Source organism: Anthonomus grandis, chromosome 13, assembly GCF_022605725.1.
Source record: "Anthonomus grandis grandis chromosome 13, icAntGran1.3, whole genome shotgun sequence".
In the NCBI taxonomy this organism is placed as follows: domain Eukaryota; kingdom Metazoa; phylum Arthropoda; class Insecta; order Coleoptera; family Curculionidae; genus Anthonomus; species Anthonomus grandis.
The window spans coordinates 5538605-5551567 of NC_065558.1; the positions used below are offsets into that span (position 1 = coordinate 5538605).

General features: G+C 34.6%; 1 protein-coding gene across 6 annotated transcripts in view; it reads right to left on the reverse strand.

The window, feature by feature from the left end:
- The window catches only part of LOC126743613 (proteoglycan 4-like), a 28743-nt gene that overhangs the window by 14813 nt on the left and 967 nt on the right, over positions 1 to 12963 (reverse strand). For 2 of the 6 annotated variants that reach the window (XM_050450789.1, XM_050450788.1), the window contains exons 2-5: positions 3375 to 4017; positions 945 to 1108; positions 709 to 841; positions 392 to 565 (exon numbers count right to left, since the gene is read on the reverse strand). In XM_050450789.1, the coding sequence (XP_050306746.1) occupies positions 392 to 565; positions 709 to 841; positions 945 to 1108; positions 3375 to 4017 (1114 nt within the window). The remainder of the gene's footprint in view (positions 1 to 391; positions 566 to 708; positions 842 to 944; positions 1109 to 3374; positions 4018 to 12963) is intronic. The other 4 variants (XM_050450790.1, XM_050450793.1, XM_050450795.1 and 1 more) reach the window with 4 other exon arrangements.

Here is a 12963-nt window from a genome sequence, read left to right on the forward strand (position 1 = left end):
ACACAAGTATTCAATCAAAGCTACTACTACAGTTGAAATATATTAGTAAAGTGAACCTTACTGTCTCAATAAACATCTCTCTTAGTGCCTATTTTACTAGATTTTTAGCTGACATAGCCAAAATACTTGCCAAGAAGAGGAACATTTTTTTCTCAGTGTACAACATGCCATTTGTAGAACATTTCAACAACCCTTAGGAAGCCCACAAGCCCACTATAAGTTAATGCCTTTGTGATACGGTGCAATTGGGACACAAGTGACATTATTTCCATATAGTTTTCTTCTATTAAAAAAATCATTGAATAGTTAGTTAGTGGGTGCACAAATATCAGCGCTAATGCGGGGTGTGAGACCACAAAAAAAAATCGTATTCTCTCAAAAAGAAATTTACTGGGAGATCGTAGAACTCGTTCGGGGTGGCTCCCAAAAAACGTACCGGTCCGGCGGGTAATTGGGCGGGGAAACTGGGAGACTGGGGGGCGGCCGAGTGGGTGTTGAAACTCTCGCTGTCCACCAGCTCCAAGGAGGGGCGGCGCACGTTGGCCCTGGTACGACCTCTCGAACCCTGAAAGGGACAAGATGATGTTGTGGATGCCACGAGAGTGAGTGAATGAGGAAGAAAAGGCAAGAGAGAGAGAGAGAGAGTGAAAGAGTTAAAGCTGAAGCCACCCGAAAGCGAAATTTCCAACCACCATCAAGTTTACCAACCTGAGTTTCGTCGGAAACGTTGTCTTCTTCAGGAGCCTCGGTTGGTCGTCTGCCTCTGGTTTTGGCTGTAGTCGATTTGGGTTCTTCGGGGAGTGCTGGGGTGGTGTTTAGGTTTCGACCTCTGGGGGGGAACCTGAAATGGTCAGAGACTCTGTTCTTTGTCAAAAACATGATGATGCTACATTTAGCGATGAGTTAGTGACAAAATAAAATGATTATAGTTAGTAGGTGCGGACCTAGTGTTACCAGGAAGGCGTTCCTCTTGCACGGAGTCTTCTTCGCCCAACTGTCTGCTTCTGGATTTGGTTCTAGATGGTAGGACCTCGTTGGCCTCCGGGGTTGCTTTTTCTCGGTTCTTATCGTTTCTAGATATGGAGTTTTTGGAGGCTTCATCCTTTGTCTGCAATAAAAACGTTATAAGTGACGAAAAATTAGGCTAATATCAAGCATTGCTTATTTGATTAGGCATTATAAAAAAAACGATACGTGATGCATCGTAACCGATAATGTGGTATTCACTAAAATAAAGATACAGTTTTCGAGGAGAGATAGACGACTAATGAATCTAGAAAAAATGGAGTTTAGTAGCTTTTTATTTCTGTTTGTCCAATAGCTTTTCACTTTTTTTTAATCTTGAATTTTACCTAACGTCCACTTTTTGACCTTCTACGACCTCTCACTTCTCAAAAACACTCTTGATAATTAGGAAATTATACTTTTCTAAAGTATTTAGGAACTTTACAGATAGGAGAGACATTTAATAGCGATCGTCAAAGATTAATGGGACCCAGATTGGTTTATATGCCCAAAAGGGGGTAAAAAGTCCACTTTTTCACTTTCTACCGGATCTCACCTCTCAAGAACACTCTGGGTTATTATGAAATTAGAGATTGGTTTATATGCCCAAAACGGGGTAAAAAGTCGGAAAAGTCCACTTTTTCACTTTCTACCGCATCTCACCTCTCAAGAACACTCTGGATTATTATGAAATTATTCTTTTCTAATGTAATCATGAACTTTACAGACGGGAGAGATAATTTCATTTCGATCGTCCAAGATTTATGGGACTCATATCGGTTTTTATGCCTAAAAGGGGGTAAAAAGTCCACTTATTCACTTTCTACCGCATCTCACCTCTCAAGAACACTCTGAATTATTATGAAATTGTACTTTTCTAATGTAATCATGAACTTTACAGACGGGAGAGATAATTTCATTACGATCGTCCAAGATTCATGGGACTCAGATCGGTTTTTATGCCCAAAAGGGGGTAAAAAGTCCACTTTTTCACTTTCTACCGGATCTCACCTCTCAAGAACACTCTGGATTATTATGAAATTATACTTTTCTAATGTAATCATGAACTTTCCAGACGGGAGAGATAATTTCATTGCGATCGTCCAAGATTCATGGGACTTATATCGGTTTTTATGCCTAGAAGGGGGTAAAAAGTCCACTTATTCACTTTCTACCGGATCTCACCTCTCAAGAACACTCTGGATTATTATGAAATTATACTTTTCTAATGTAATCATGAACTTTACAGACGAGAGAGATAATTTCATTGCGATCGTTCAAGATTCATGGGACTCAGATCGGTTTATACGCTGTCCATAATTAATCCATGGTTATCTCGACCTGGTTTGGACCAAAGCTGGACATCCTTTGGAGGATATGTGTGTTTGGTTAGTCAGAGTTCCTTGACCAATTATCTTGGATAGTTGACGGGAACCCAATTTCGGTCCCATCCATTTGAAACCACTTGTGTAGGTAAATATTCAGTGGGACATTTTCCAATAGTCCTTGTAGTTCGTCCATAAGAACTGCTGGTATTCAACCTTGTAAGAAGCACAACAGGGTCAATCAGCAAGTCATCGATTAGGGTAGCCCAAGCGTTAACAAAAAATTTATGTTGAAAATTATATGGACGTACAGCTTTTTGATTTTCTGATTCCCAGATTTGTGAATGTCACTTCATCTGTCCAAAGGACTGTTTTATAGAAATGAATATTAAGACGCGACCGTTTTAATATCCAGGTAGTACTTGACGATAATCAAACGGATGTAAGTCTTCACACTTTAAAATTCGCCAAACAATCATTCACGGTATTCCAACTTGTCTACAGATTCGACGTACCCTGATAGTTGCATCTCTTATAACAGTATCTAGTAGCAGTTTATCCAAGTCTGCTGGCAAGTTCACTCCCCGATCGAAAAGATAATCATGCAAACCGCAATCCAGAAATGGCCTGTGTACTATAAAGTGTTTTGAAATGAGAAATGCGTCTATTTGCAAATCGATTTTTGATATTCGATAACTGCTTGATGAGTACTGCCGTTACAGTAGCTATACACTAGATATAAGTCTTGAGAAGAAAATCGGTAGGACATTTTGATAAAGAAAGTGTCTCTCACTAAGAAGCTGGGATGCACTTAAACTTGCTCGCTTGTCAATAATTCTTAGTTGCTGATTTTACATTAATTGCTGCTTAGTTGATGTAACTTTGAAACTAATAAAATGGATATATAAGTTTTGCGTTTTTTACCTTGAAAAGAAGTATACTTTACGCTCTCAATTTTGTACTATTTAGAAATTTGTAATAAAAATGTCTTGTGCCTCGCACTCCCACGCATTTTCTCAAATTGCTACTTAAATGGTTACTTACTTTTGGCTCATCCTCATCATCGTAGTAGTAATACACGTATTCATATTCATACTCTTGTCCATTGGGTCCTTTTTTAATCTGAATTCTGGATCTTTGTTTCTCGCTGGCCGAACCCACTACATCGCTGTCAATACTTTTAGGGGAAATCTTGGATGTGGTCAGTGAAGGTCTTTCACTTGTTGGTGCAGCTTCACGTCTGGACCTAGTCCTCTTGGCGCCTCTTCTTCTGCTACTGCTGCTTGCTTTAGTGGTTGTGGAGGCAGGACGGGCGGTGGTCGAAGTCTTAATATCATCCTTGTACTTCTCCAATAGTTTTGCTATGCTCAGTTTGATGGCACCTGGAGGAGCTGGGGCGGGCGATTCTGCCGCTTGTCTTTTATGCACCTTTTTCCCGACTTGTTTGGTGGGTTTCACAAGCTTTTCTGGAGTGTCATCATCATCATCATCATCGTTTAGGGCGAAGGTTAAACTCGGCGGGATTTTATGGGCTGTTTCGAATGGTTTCTTTTCTTTGCGGGCAATGGGCTTGGCCCCGGATCCAGATGACTGGACGTAGACGTATTCTTGACCCGGTTTTGATTCTGTGATAACTTTACTGTCTTGGGCGGGGAAGGCTAGTGCAGCGGCTGCCAAACTACAAAATCTGTAAAAAAAATCATATTTTACGCGTTAATTATACTACGTTGATTACTTAACATTCTGCGAGCATATCGAGGTCAAATTTTAAATAACGGCGATATGTTCGTACAAGGTAAGCGGCAGACAATGCTGGAAAAAATAGCTGTGCATTTTGATTTTTGTTTATGTGGGTTAAAGACTTCATCAAGACGATAATGATTATTTACACTTTTAAAGGAAAGTACTGATGCGACTGGATGCAAATGCAGGCCATAAAAAAGCAGAATAAACATCAAGCGGTTTCGATTTCGAATTCCTACGATAGAAGGACAAACACCATAAAATAATACAATTATCGTGGTCCATAAAAACTGATTTAACTCGATCGTTCGGTCACTTTCATCGGCAATCTATACGGGGCGTTCGAATAATTAAGTTTGCACCACTGATAACTTTTTTATTCTCAATTAAATATGATGCATTTTTTTCTTTTGATCAACAGAAAATCGAATGACGTTGCACTTTTAAGTTATTCAAAGAATGCATTTTTTCAAATTTCGAAATAGCGTAGTTATGATTTAAGCGGATATATTGGTATTTGCTAGGACGTTCTTAGTGATGCGTAGCCTCTGTCTACGAAATCTTTGAGCGGCATTACAGTATAGTAAAATAACTAAGAAATTGTACTAAAAACGCATCACCACACAATGCTTCTCTCATAAAGAGAATTTTTGGATCCAAATTAACGTTATATGGCAATTTTTTAGTGAGGTGCAGTTTTTGGCCACGCACAAGGTTTTTTTAATACAACTTCTGACGGTTCAAGGCGATTTTCGTCAAAGATCGTCAAAGAGTCTTGGGACTCAGATCGGTTTTTATGCCTAAAAGACGGTAAAAAGTCCACTTTTTCACTTTCTACCGGATCTCACATCTCAAGAACACTCCGGATTATTATGAAATTATACTTTTCTAATGTAATTATGAACTTTATAGACGATAGAGATAATTTCATTGCAATCGTCCAAGATTCATGGTGCTCAGATAGGTTTTTATACCTAAAGGGGAGTAAAAAGTCCACTTTTTCACGTTCTACCGCATCTCACCTTCCAAGAACACTCTGGATCATTATGTAATTGTACTTTTATTATGTATTTATGCATTTTACAAACGATAGAGATAATTTCATAGCGATCGTCAAAGATTCATGGAACCCAGATTGGTTTATATGCCCAAAAGGGGGTAAAAAGTCCACTTTTTGACTGTCTACTGCATCTCACCTGTCGAGATCACTCTGAATCATTATGAATTTATACTTCTCTAACGTATTTCTGAACTTTAATGAATGAACTTTAATGCATTTTTGGATGCAAATTAATGTTATATGGCAATTTTTTAGTGAGGTGCAGTTTTTAGCCACGCACAAGATTTTTTTAGTACAATTTCTGACGGTTCCAGGTTATTTTATTATTTTGTAATGCCACTTAAGGATGTCTTTTAAAATTGTACTAAAAAATCTTAGGCGTGGCCAGAGGCTACGTACCATCAAGATTTCCCATTATGACATTTATAGTATAAATATTTCTTACTGATGAAAGGTCTTCGGCCACGCACAAGATGGTTTTAGACAATTTTAAAAAAATCCTTGAGTGGTAGTAACTACCACTGTTCAAAGAATCAATTAAAAACACCTTGTGCTTTAACTTAATTCTTGCAGTTACATTCAGATAATATAGAAATTACTTAGTCATTACTAAATCCTTTGATTAGTAGGGAGCAAACAATGTTGATATATCCTTAGGATATTTAAGCAATTGTGCTAAAAACTCCTTGATGTCTAGCCTCTCTATGCATAAGTCGTTTTTTGTATAATATTCCGAATTATCCTACTTTCTATATTAAAATGGCCATTAACTCCATAGCCTCAAACCTATGGATTCTATGGATACACAACTCCTTTATTTTCAACTTGCAATAAAAAGTGCATTTAACTTTTTTTTTTTGAAAACAAATTTGCTATCGATCGAGGTTTTAATATACTGGGTGTCTCGTCTGTTTTTACTTTATTAATCAGCAAAAAAAATGCGACAACTTTGCTGATTTTTTAATTATAATTCATTTGTAAAAAACTTTTGGAACAGTTCATTTTTTACTCTGTACAGTTCCGTTCCAATCACTTTAAACTAAGATTTTTATGCATTCGAAGAAAAATCGTTAAAGGTCAATTCCTATATAAGGTTACCCAGAGTCCGGACCGAATTCTCGTATTTTAAAGTCAAGGTTTCAAGCTGTACACGCCGGTTGGTCAAGGATATTTGCGGTTCAGCATGGATTTGAGGTTCGCTTAGTGATAACATGAATCCAAGGATTGGTTAATTCAATCAATCGTATTCAAATTACCCTATTAAAAAGCTGCCAAGAAAACAAAACTCGTTTACACGTAATCGTTATATCAATGCGGATGTAATCGTCGGGTTCCATCCGCTTAAAAATCGATTTGCCTCAAAGCGACTTACGAATTACGAAAATCACTTTCTTTATTCGGAAGGTCCTCGGATGGCATTGATTCTATAGAGTTTTAATGCCTCAGGCCCTTCTTTCAATTTCACTATCTTCACGTTACGAAATTAATGACTCGTAGTCCTGTTTAAAGATGTACAGGGTGAGCCCTTAAAGAATGTGAATGTTTCTCAGAGTTTCACGGTTTTCTACTAGTCTACTACTATAAGAAAATTTTTCTATATAGGCCTTTTCTAGTGTCTTTGAAGAACATAAAACTGACGGAGCTGGTTTTTGTGGCTTTTTTAACCCTAGAAGCTTCCGAAACCCATGAGTAAATAGGGGTGCTGGGTGGGGTAAATTAACTACAAAATAGAGTGAAACAGCATCCGTACAAAATAAAGGTCAAAAAACTCTAAAAAAACAAAATCTTTTGCCCATTTTTTCCGCTTATTCGCTGATCGCTGAGGGCGATGTTCCCATATTGACATACAATTAAGCAAAACATTAAAAGTTATTTTTATATCGGTAAAGATGTTGAGGCTCTCCAGGTTATATTTGCTTAAATTTTGTATAACTATTTATTGAAATATACAATATAAATCCCAACGAACTTTTGCAACAATCGGATTATTGGACGCATTGAGCAATATCATATAATATTCTACAAATTTTCCTGCGATTTATTCCTTTAAAATATGCTAAAATAGGGGTCTAATCTAGACTATTTGATGTTGCCATTGATAATTACATTATCAAACTTGGGAGGCTTTTTTTTAATTGCCTTTTTTTCTAATGAGATAACAGTCAGGCTCCACTCTATTCATATACCCAGAGAAAATATTCTTGAAAGTTCCAAAAGAGACATGATAACCGCGCTTTTTAGCCATGTAATCTAAAACATACGTAATTACACCTTTATAATAAGAAGAAAAGAGATAGATAGAAACAGAACGAACGTTTTACAAAACTTCGCCGATTTTATTGGAACTTTTTGCTTTTCTACATTTTTCTAGAGTATTTTGTGAAAGTTGTACCTAACATTTTAGGAAAAACGAAGAAAGTATGTCGTTTGCTTTCAATGCCGTAAGTTTCGGTTGTTTTTTCCATTTTCAAAAAAAAAAGAGCAAATTAGTGTTTCCGCCAGCACATTTATAAACTTTATATTCAGCACAAAGTGCCTAAACCAGAAATATCCCGTTTATTGGTAAAAAAGCTGAAAACCGTTTTGTAAATAATTACCAAAATTTGAATAAAAGATAAACTTAGGGTCTGATAAAGTTAGTTTGTTTTAAAAAATTTTTACATAGAATGTTGAGTGTGGTCAAAATATTGATAAAAAAGTGAGAATGATTGGAAAAAAAGACTTTGGAAATTATGGAGATTTTTCTACATTTTCTACATTCTAGCTCTTGATTTTGCTATAATTAAAAAATATATATATTGGGGCAATTTTGGAACGTTTTGGGAACATATATTATGATTATACAAATAATATTGAAACTATGAAACCCAAATAGTCGTGCTTCTCTGTAATTAATGATAGCTCGAAAATTGTCCATCGAAGGGGTTTTAAGTGAACTACATAAATTTTAGAAAAAAATCTTTTGAATCCAAAATAGCTCATTTTATTCAAATATCATTAAAAGTATTTGAGATATTCAGTTTTCAATTAGAATATTTCAGTATCGTGGTTCAAGCATAACCTCAAGCAGTTGGACCCAGTTGTATTTTAAAGGCTAAAAGAGGTGCCTGGACTAAATTATTAATTTATTCCAGACACTCGAAGTTGAGGGTAGAAATAATCGAATAAAGTAGAAAAAATTTTAAGGGCAAAAAAGGATGCCTGGAATAAATTATTGTTTTTTTCCAGGCAGTTGGGGTTGAATTCTTCTTTAAGGGTAGAAATAATCCAGAAATCAGGTTAAAAGAGCACAAGACTATAGAGACATGACTGTCCGGATTCATTTCAAGCAGTTGGAATTGAACTGTAATTTGAGGGTGAGTAACGTCCAGAAAACACGGTAATAAATTATTTATTCCAGGCAGTTGAGCTCAATTGTATTTTAAAGGTAAAAAAGGGGATGCCTGGATTAAATTATTGGTTTATTGGTCTTCGGGGATAGCAATGATACTGAAATCAGCTTAAAAAGGCATAAAACTGTATGGATTAGATTATTGCTTTATTGAAACTATAGCAACTGATTTTGTCTAAATATTTCTAATAGTTATTAAGATTTTTGGGTTTAAATCCGAGTAGTCCGGTTGAAAGTCAATTATGATTCGTATTAGGTTAAGTGGGTGGATAGCTCAGAAATGGTTAATTTTAGAGATTTTACTCACTCTATACAAATTTAAGAGAAATGTTTAATAAATACATAGCACTTTATTTAGTCCAAATACCATTAGTAGTATTTGATATTTTTATATAAATATTTTTTTATTTATACATAAATAATGTATGTATAAATAAAAAAATACTTACCTATAATGACACTCCCAATAAATAATAAAATAATATTGGTTGACGTAAGTGACATTTGACAGTCTTTTTTATTTATGAATTCATCCGTATTTACATGTTTAATATTGCTGCGTGTGCCTGCTTTGCATGTGGAAATTTGTGTTTATGACCTAAAGAAGTGATGTAAATCCTTCTAAGTTACAGAATTTGGTTACTTAAGCCTTTAAATTTAAATTAATAGCATATATACGTGTAGCATATCAACGTGAAGACTAGTCGCAAATAGAGTGTCGTTAAGCCGGGTGTAATTGTGAATTATACATAAGTAAATAAAGCAGAAAATCCTTTAAAATTTTGCATTTTTTTACTTCATCCTCACTTTTTTATCAATAAAATATTCAAACTCAACATTCTGTGTAAAAATTTTCAAAAAAAAATCGGTTTTTAGACCTCCAATAGACAAATTTAATTCAATAAAAAGCATTTTTATGGAAATTAAATATTTTATATTTATTATAGATTTCTTAATAAATTTTTAATATTTCACGTTTATGGCGACGGTTGTTCTTTGATATGATGTGATGATAATATCGATATTTACTTGTGAAAAGATCGACCTAAATCGCCTTTTTCCTATGGTGCGGCACCAAGTTTCAATGTTCTAAGGGTATAGTAAATAGTTTAAGTATTCCGAGATTTTAACGGTGGTACGCAAAAATTGAATTTTTGAAGTAATTGAGATTAGTAAACATCTCCACGCAGAAGCTACATTTTTCCCAATTCTAGAGATTCCATCGAGTTAAAAGGAAAATGTCCTGATACTTATGGAACTACGGTACTTTCGCAATTATATTACAACGTATATACTAAAAGTGTAATAATGGAAACTTTGAGCCTCTGGCCACGTACAAGACGTTTGTACAATTTTCAAAGAAATCCTTGAGTAGTGGTAATAAAAAATAATAAAATAACGTCGAGTCGTAAGAAATCTTTCTCATTATTCACACTTTTAGTACATAAATTGAGATCTTACAAGAGTATCTTGATTGATTTATTGCAACAAGGTCTTAATAAATCCCTGATACTGCAGCCGAATGCTTATTGCATCAGTTTTCTTAATTTAAAGTTGTCTTCTGCTGAGCTTTAGTATCTCGCAGGTAAAAGTGGCTAATTGACCTTTCAGCATTGGTTTGCCATGATTCAGCCCCTATAATCCCATTTTTTGAGACTACCATGGACCGAGGTTTTTGTTATGCCAAATATAAGTTCAGGGTCGATGAATGGTTTTTCAGATCCTCATTCAGAAGAATATCTTAAGGCGTTTTTAGTACAATTTCTTAGGCTTCAAAGTTGTTTTATTATTTTGTAATACCACTCAAGGATTTTTTTTTCTAGTTGTACTAAAAAAGGTTTATAGTGGCCAGTTAAAATTACTCTTTTAAGAATTTTTCACTGTCGCTATGTGGAATTCACTTAATTCCTTGCATCAACGTTCTGCGACCTCTCAGAAGCATTCAATTGTGTCACGGAATATATATATTTCTCTCTAAGATGACTCTAGATCTTTACAGTTTAAAGCAGATAATCAGATACAACAAAACCTTCCTCTACATCCTTCAAAGTAACTAAAAAATGCTCAATTGTCTTTTTTATATACTAATCAACACACGTAACTAACTATATACTGCCTGTATTTACATAACGTTGGCTTTATTTACATCTAAGTCAGGTAAATTTTATGCTACGTGCACACACATAAATCTCAATTTCTCTTATATTTTAATTGAAAAAAACTGTTTGTCATTTACCATTGAGTTAGATAACTCTAAACGTGCCAGAAATATAAAATTTATTGTCCAAATGCACGTACGTCAGGGTTAATTGCGCCATTACCATATACATAACGTATTTAATAATAAATTAACGAACGGTTGCCATTTGAAAGGAAGACGTTCCCCACAAAACTGCTAAATGCCATTTTTTTTCTCTTGACATTTAACTTTATATTGAATTGACCTTTATCTCCGATTATTATTATAGCATTAGCATTTAGGCATCTTTGATTTCAAATAACATTCTAAGTGCCGAGCGCGTGTCGAAACCCGATTTGTTTTCGTTCATAATAATTTTACCGTTAAGTATTTATTCCTTTCGCAATCGCGTTGTTTGTATTTTTTTGTTTTTGTTTTTTTCTTTGTAGGGTGTGTTGTCGTTTAATTTTTGTGCTGATCACGTTTTAAATTGCCGACGACCAGTCGACTTTACCATATTTTATATTGAGATTGTATCTGTAACCAGCATCTTCAGGGTTAGATGCTCAGATAAGCCATTTTGATTTTTAATCGGCAACGCTTTCTTTAAAATGTACTTTTTGTGTCCCTGACATTCTAGGGATTTAAACAATGCATATTTCATATTATTTTAGCATATTTTCCAGGAGTTGGGGGCCGATTTTAGCACTACGGTTTTTTCAGATATTAAGGAAATTTTTTATTTCTTCCAGGGATTTATAGTTTAATTTTATTCCATACACTTGATATCATGTTTCCTTATTTTCCAAGAATATAATTTTACATCTATCTTTTCAGTATTTGAATATTTAAAAAAAATTTTTGACATGACGCGTCTTTTAGGCCCTGGAACCTCCATACATTTGGTAAATTAAGGAATTGGGAACGACTTACTCCCTTCCAGTTACGATTTGTGCATATCTTTAATTGGCACGACACCCAAGTTCCTAATTCCATTTATTAAACAAAGACATTTCACTTTTGGTTTTAATGTAACTGAGGCAAGCCTATACGGTCTAGAAAACATAACCTGTAACCGATTACAACACCGAAATGAATAGTTTTTCCAGATTTGCTCTTAATATCACCACATACCAGGTTAATGTATTCTGTTCGTTCTTTTTAATTAAAAACTCTTTATTTAGTTGTTATTTTGATGACCTAGAAAGTACTGGATCTAGAGTGTAATTTTTATTATTACATAGGGAAATGATATAATTCATATAATTAGAATTTAAGTGCCAAAATAAACGTTGGTGCTTGGAATGCAGGTTGCGTTAAAGCATTTTTAATTTATTTATATAATGTCTTAAGGGTAAAGTAGAATGTAAATGAGCCCATTGTTGCCAATATAACGAGCACAGTCTTATTGATAGTAAAAGTAAAAACCTTGCAGCAAAAAGTTCAACATAGACAACAAGAAGCGGTTTCTCAACTGAAGATACATCGGTGAATGTGTTGTTGACGTTGGTTCAAATAAAATCTGTGATAGGCTATATAAGTTAAAAAAACTACAAAAATGAATGTGCAATTTAATATTAAATATATTGACCTTGCTACATAAGAACAATGAAAAGTCTCAATATCGCTTGTTCAGTATAATAATTGGGCAACACCCTGTGCTACTGAAGGTTACTTTGTTGAATATTTTTGAAAAGGTTTATTCTAAAATATTTCTTTGGAGGACAAGGTATAAAAGGCACTTTTATAATGATAAAAGATAAGTTAGCAATCATTGAATAGGAAACATATAAAGATAGCGACGAAAATCATTTTAAAAGATGTAAAAAGTTACTGATATTGGCTCTAATCATGTGGGTGCCAATAAGGAAATAAATGCTTAATAATATGATTTTCTTGAAAATAGTTCTGAAGTTATAGCTCAAAGTCTCTTAGTGGATAAAATTAAATGGAATTTTATTCCAGCAAATTCTCTAGAATCTGGAATAAAAAGCAAGTCTTATTTAAAGAGGGTCACGGGCTTAAGGTCTTTTACGTTTGAAGAATTTAATACATTGCTCCTCCAGGTGGAATATATACTATATTCTAGGTCATTCTGTCCTCTATCTGGCGACCCTGATGATAACACAGTCTTGACGCCAACCCATTTTGGACGTACCTTAAGAATGTTGCTAGAATTGAATGCCACTCATGTTCCTGAAAACCGTCTAGAAAAATGGCAATCAATGAATGAATTGCTGAAGGTTGGATTTCTAGTTTT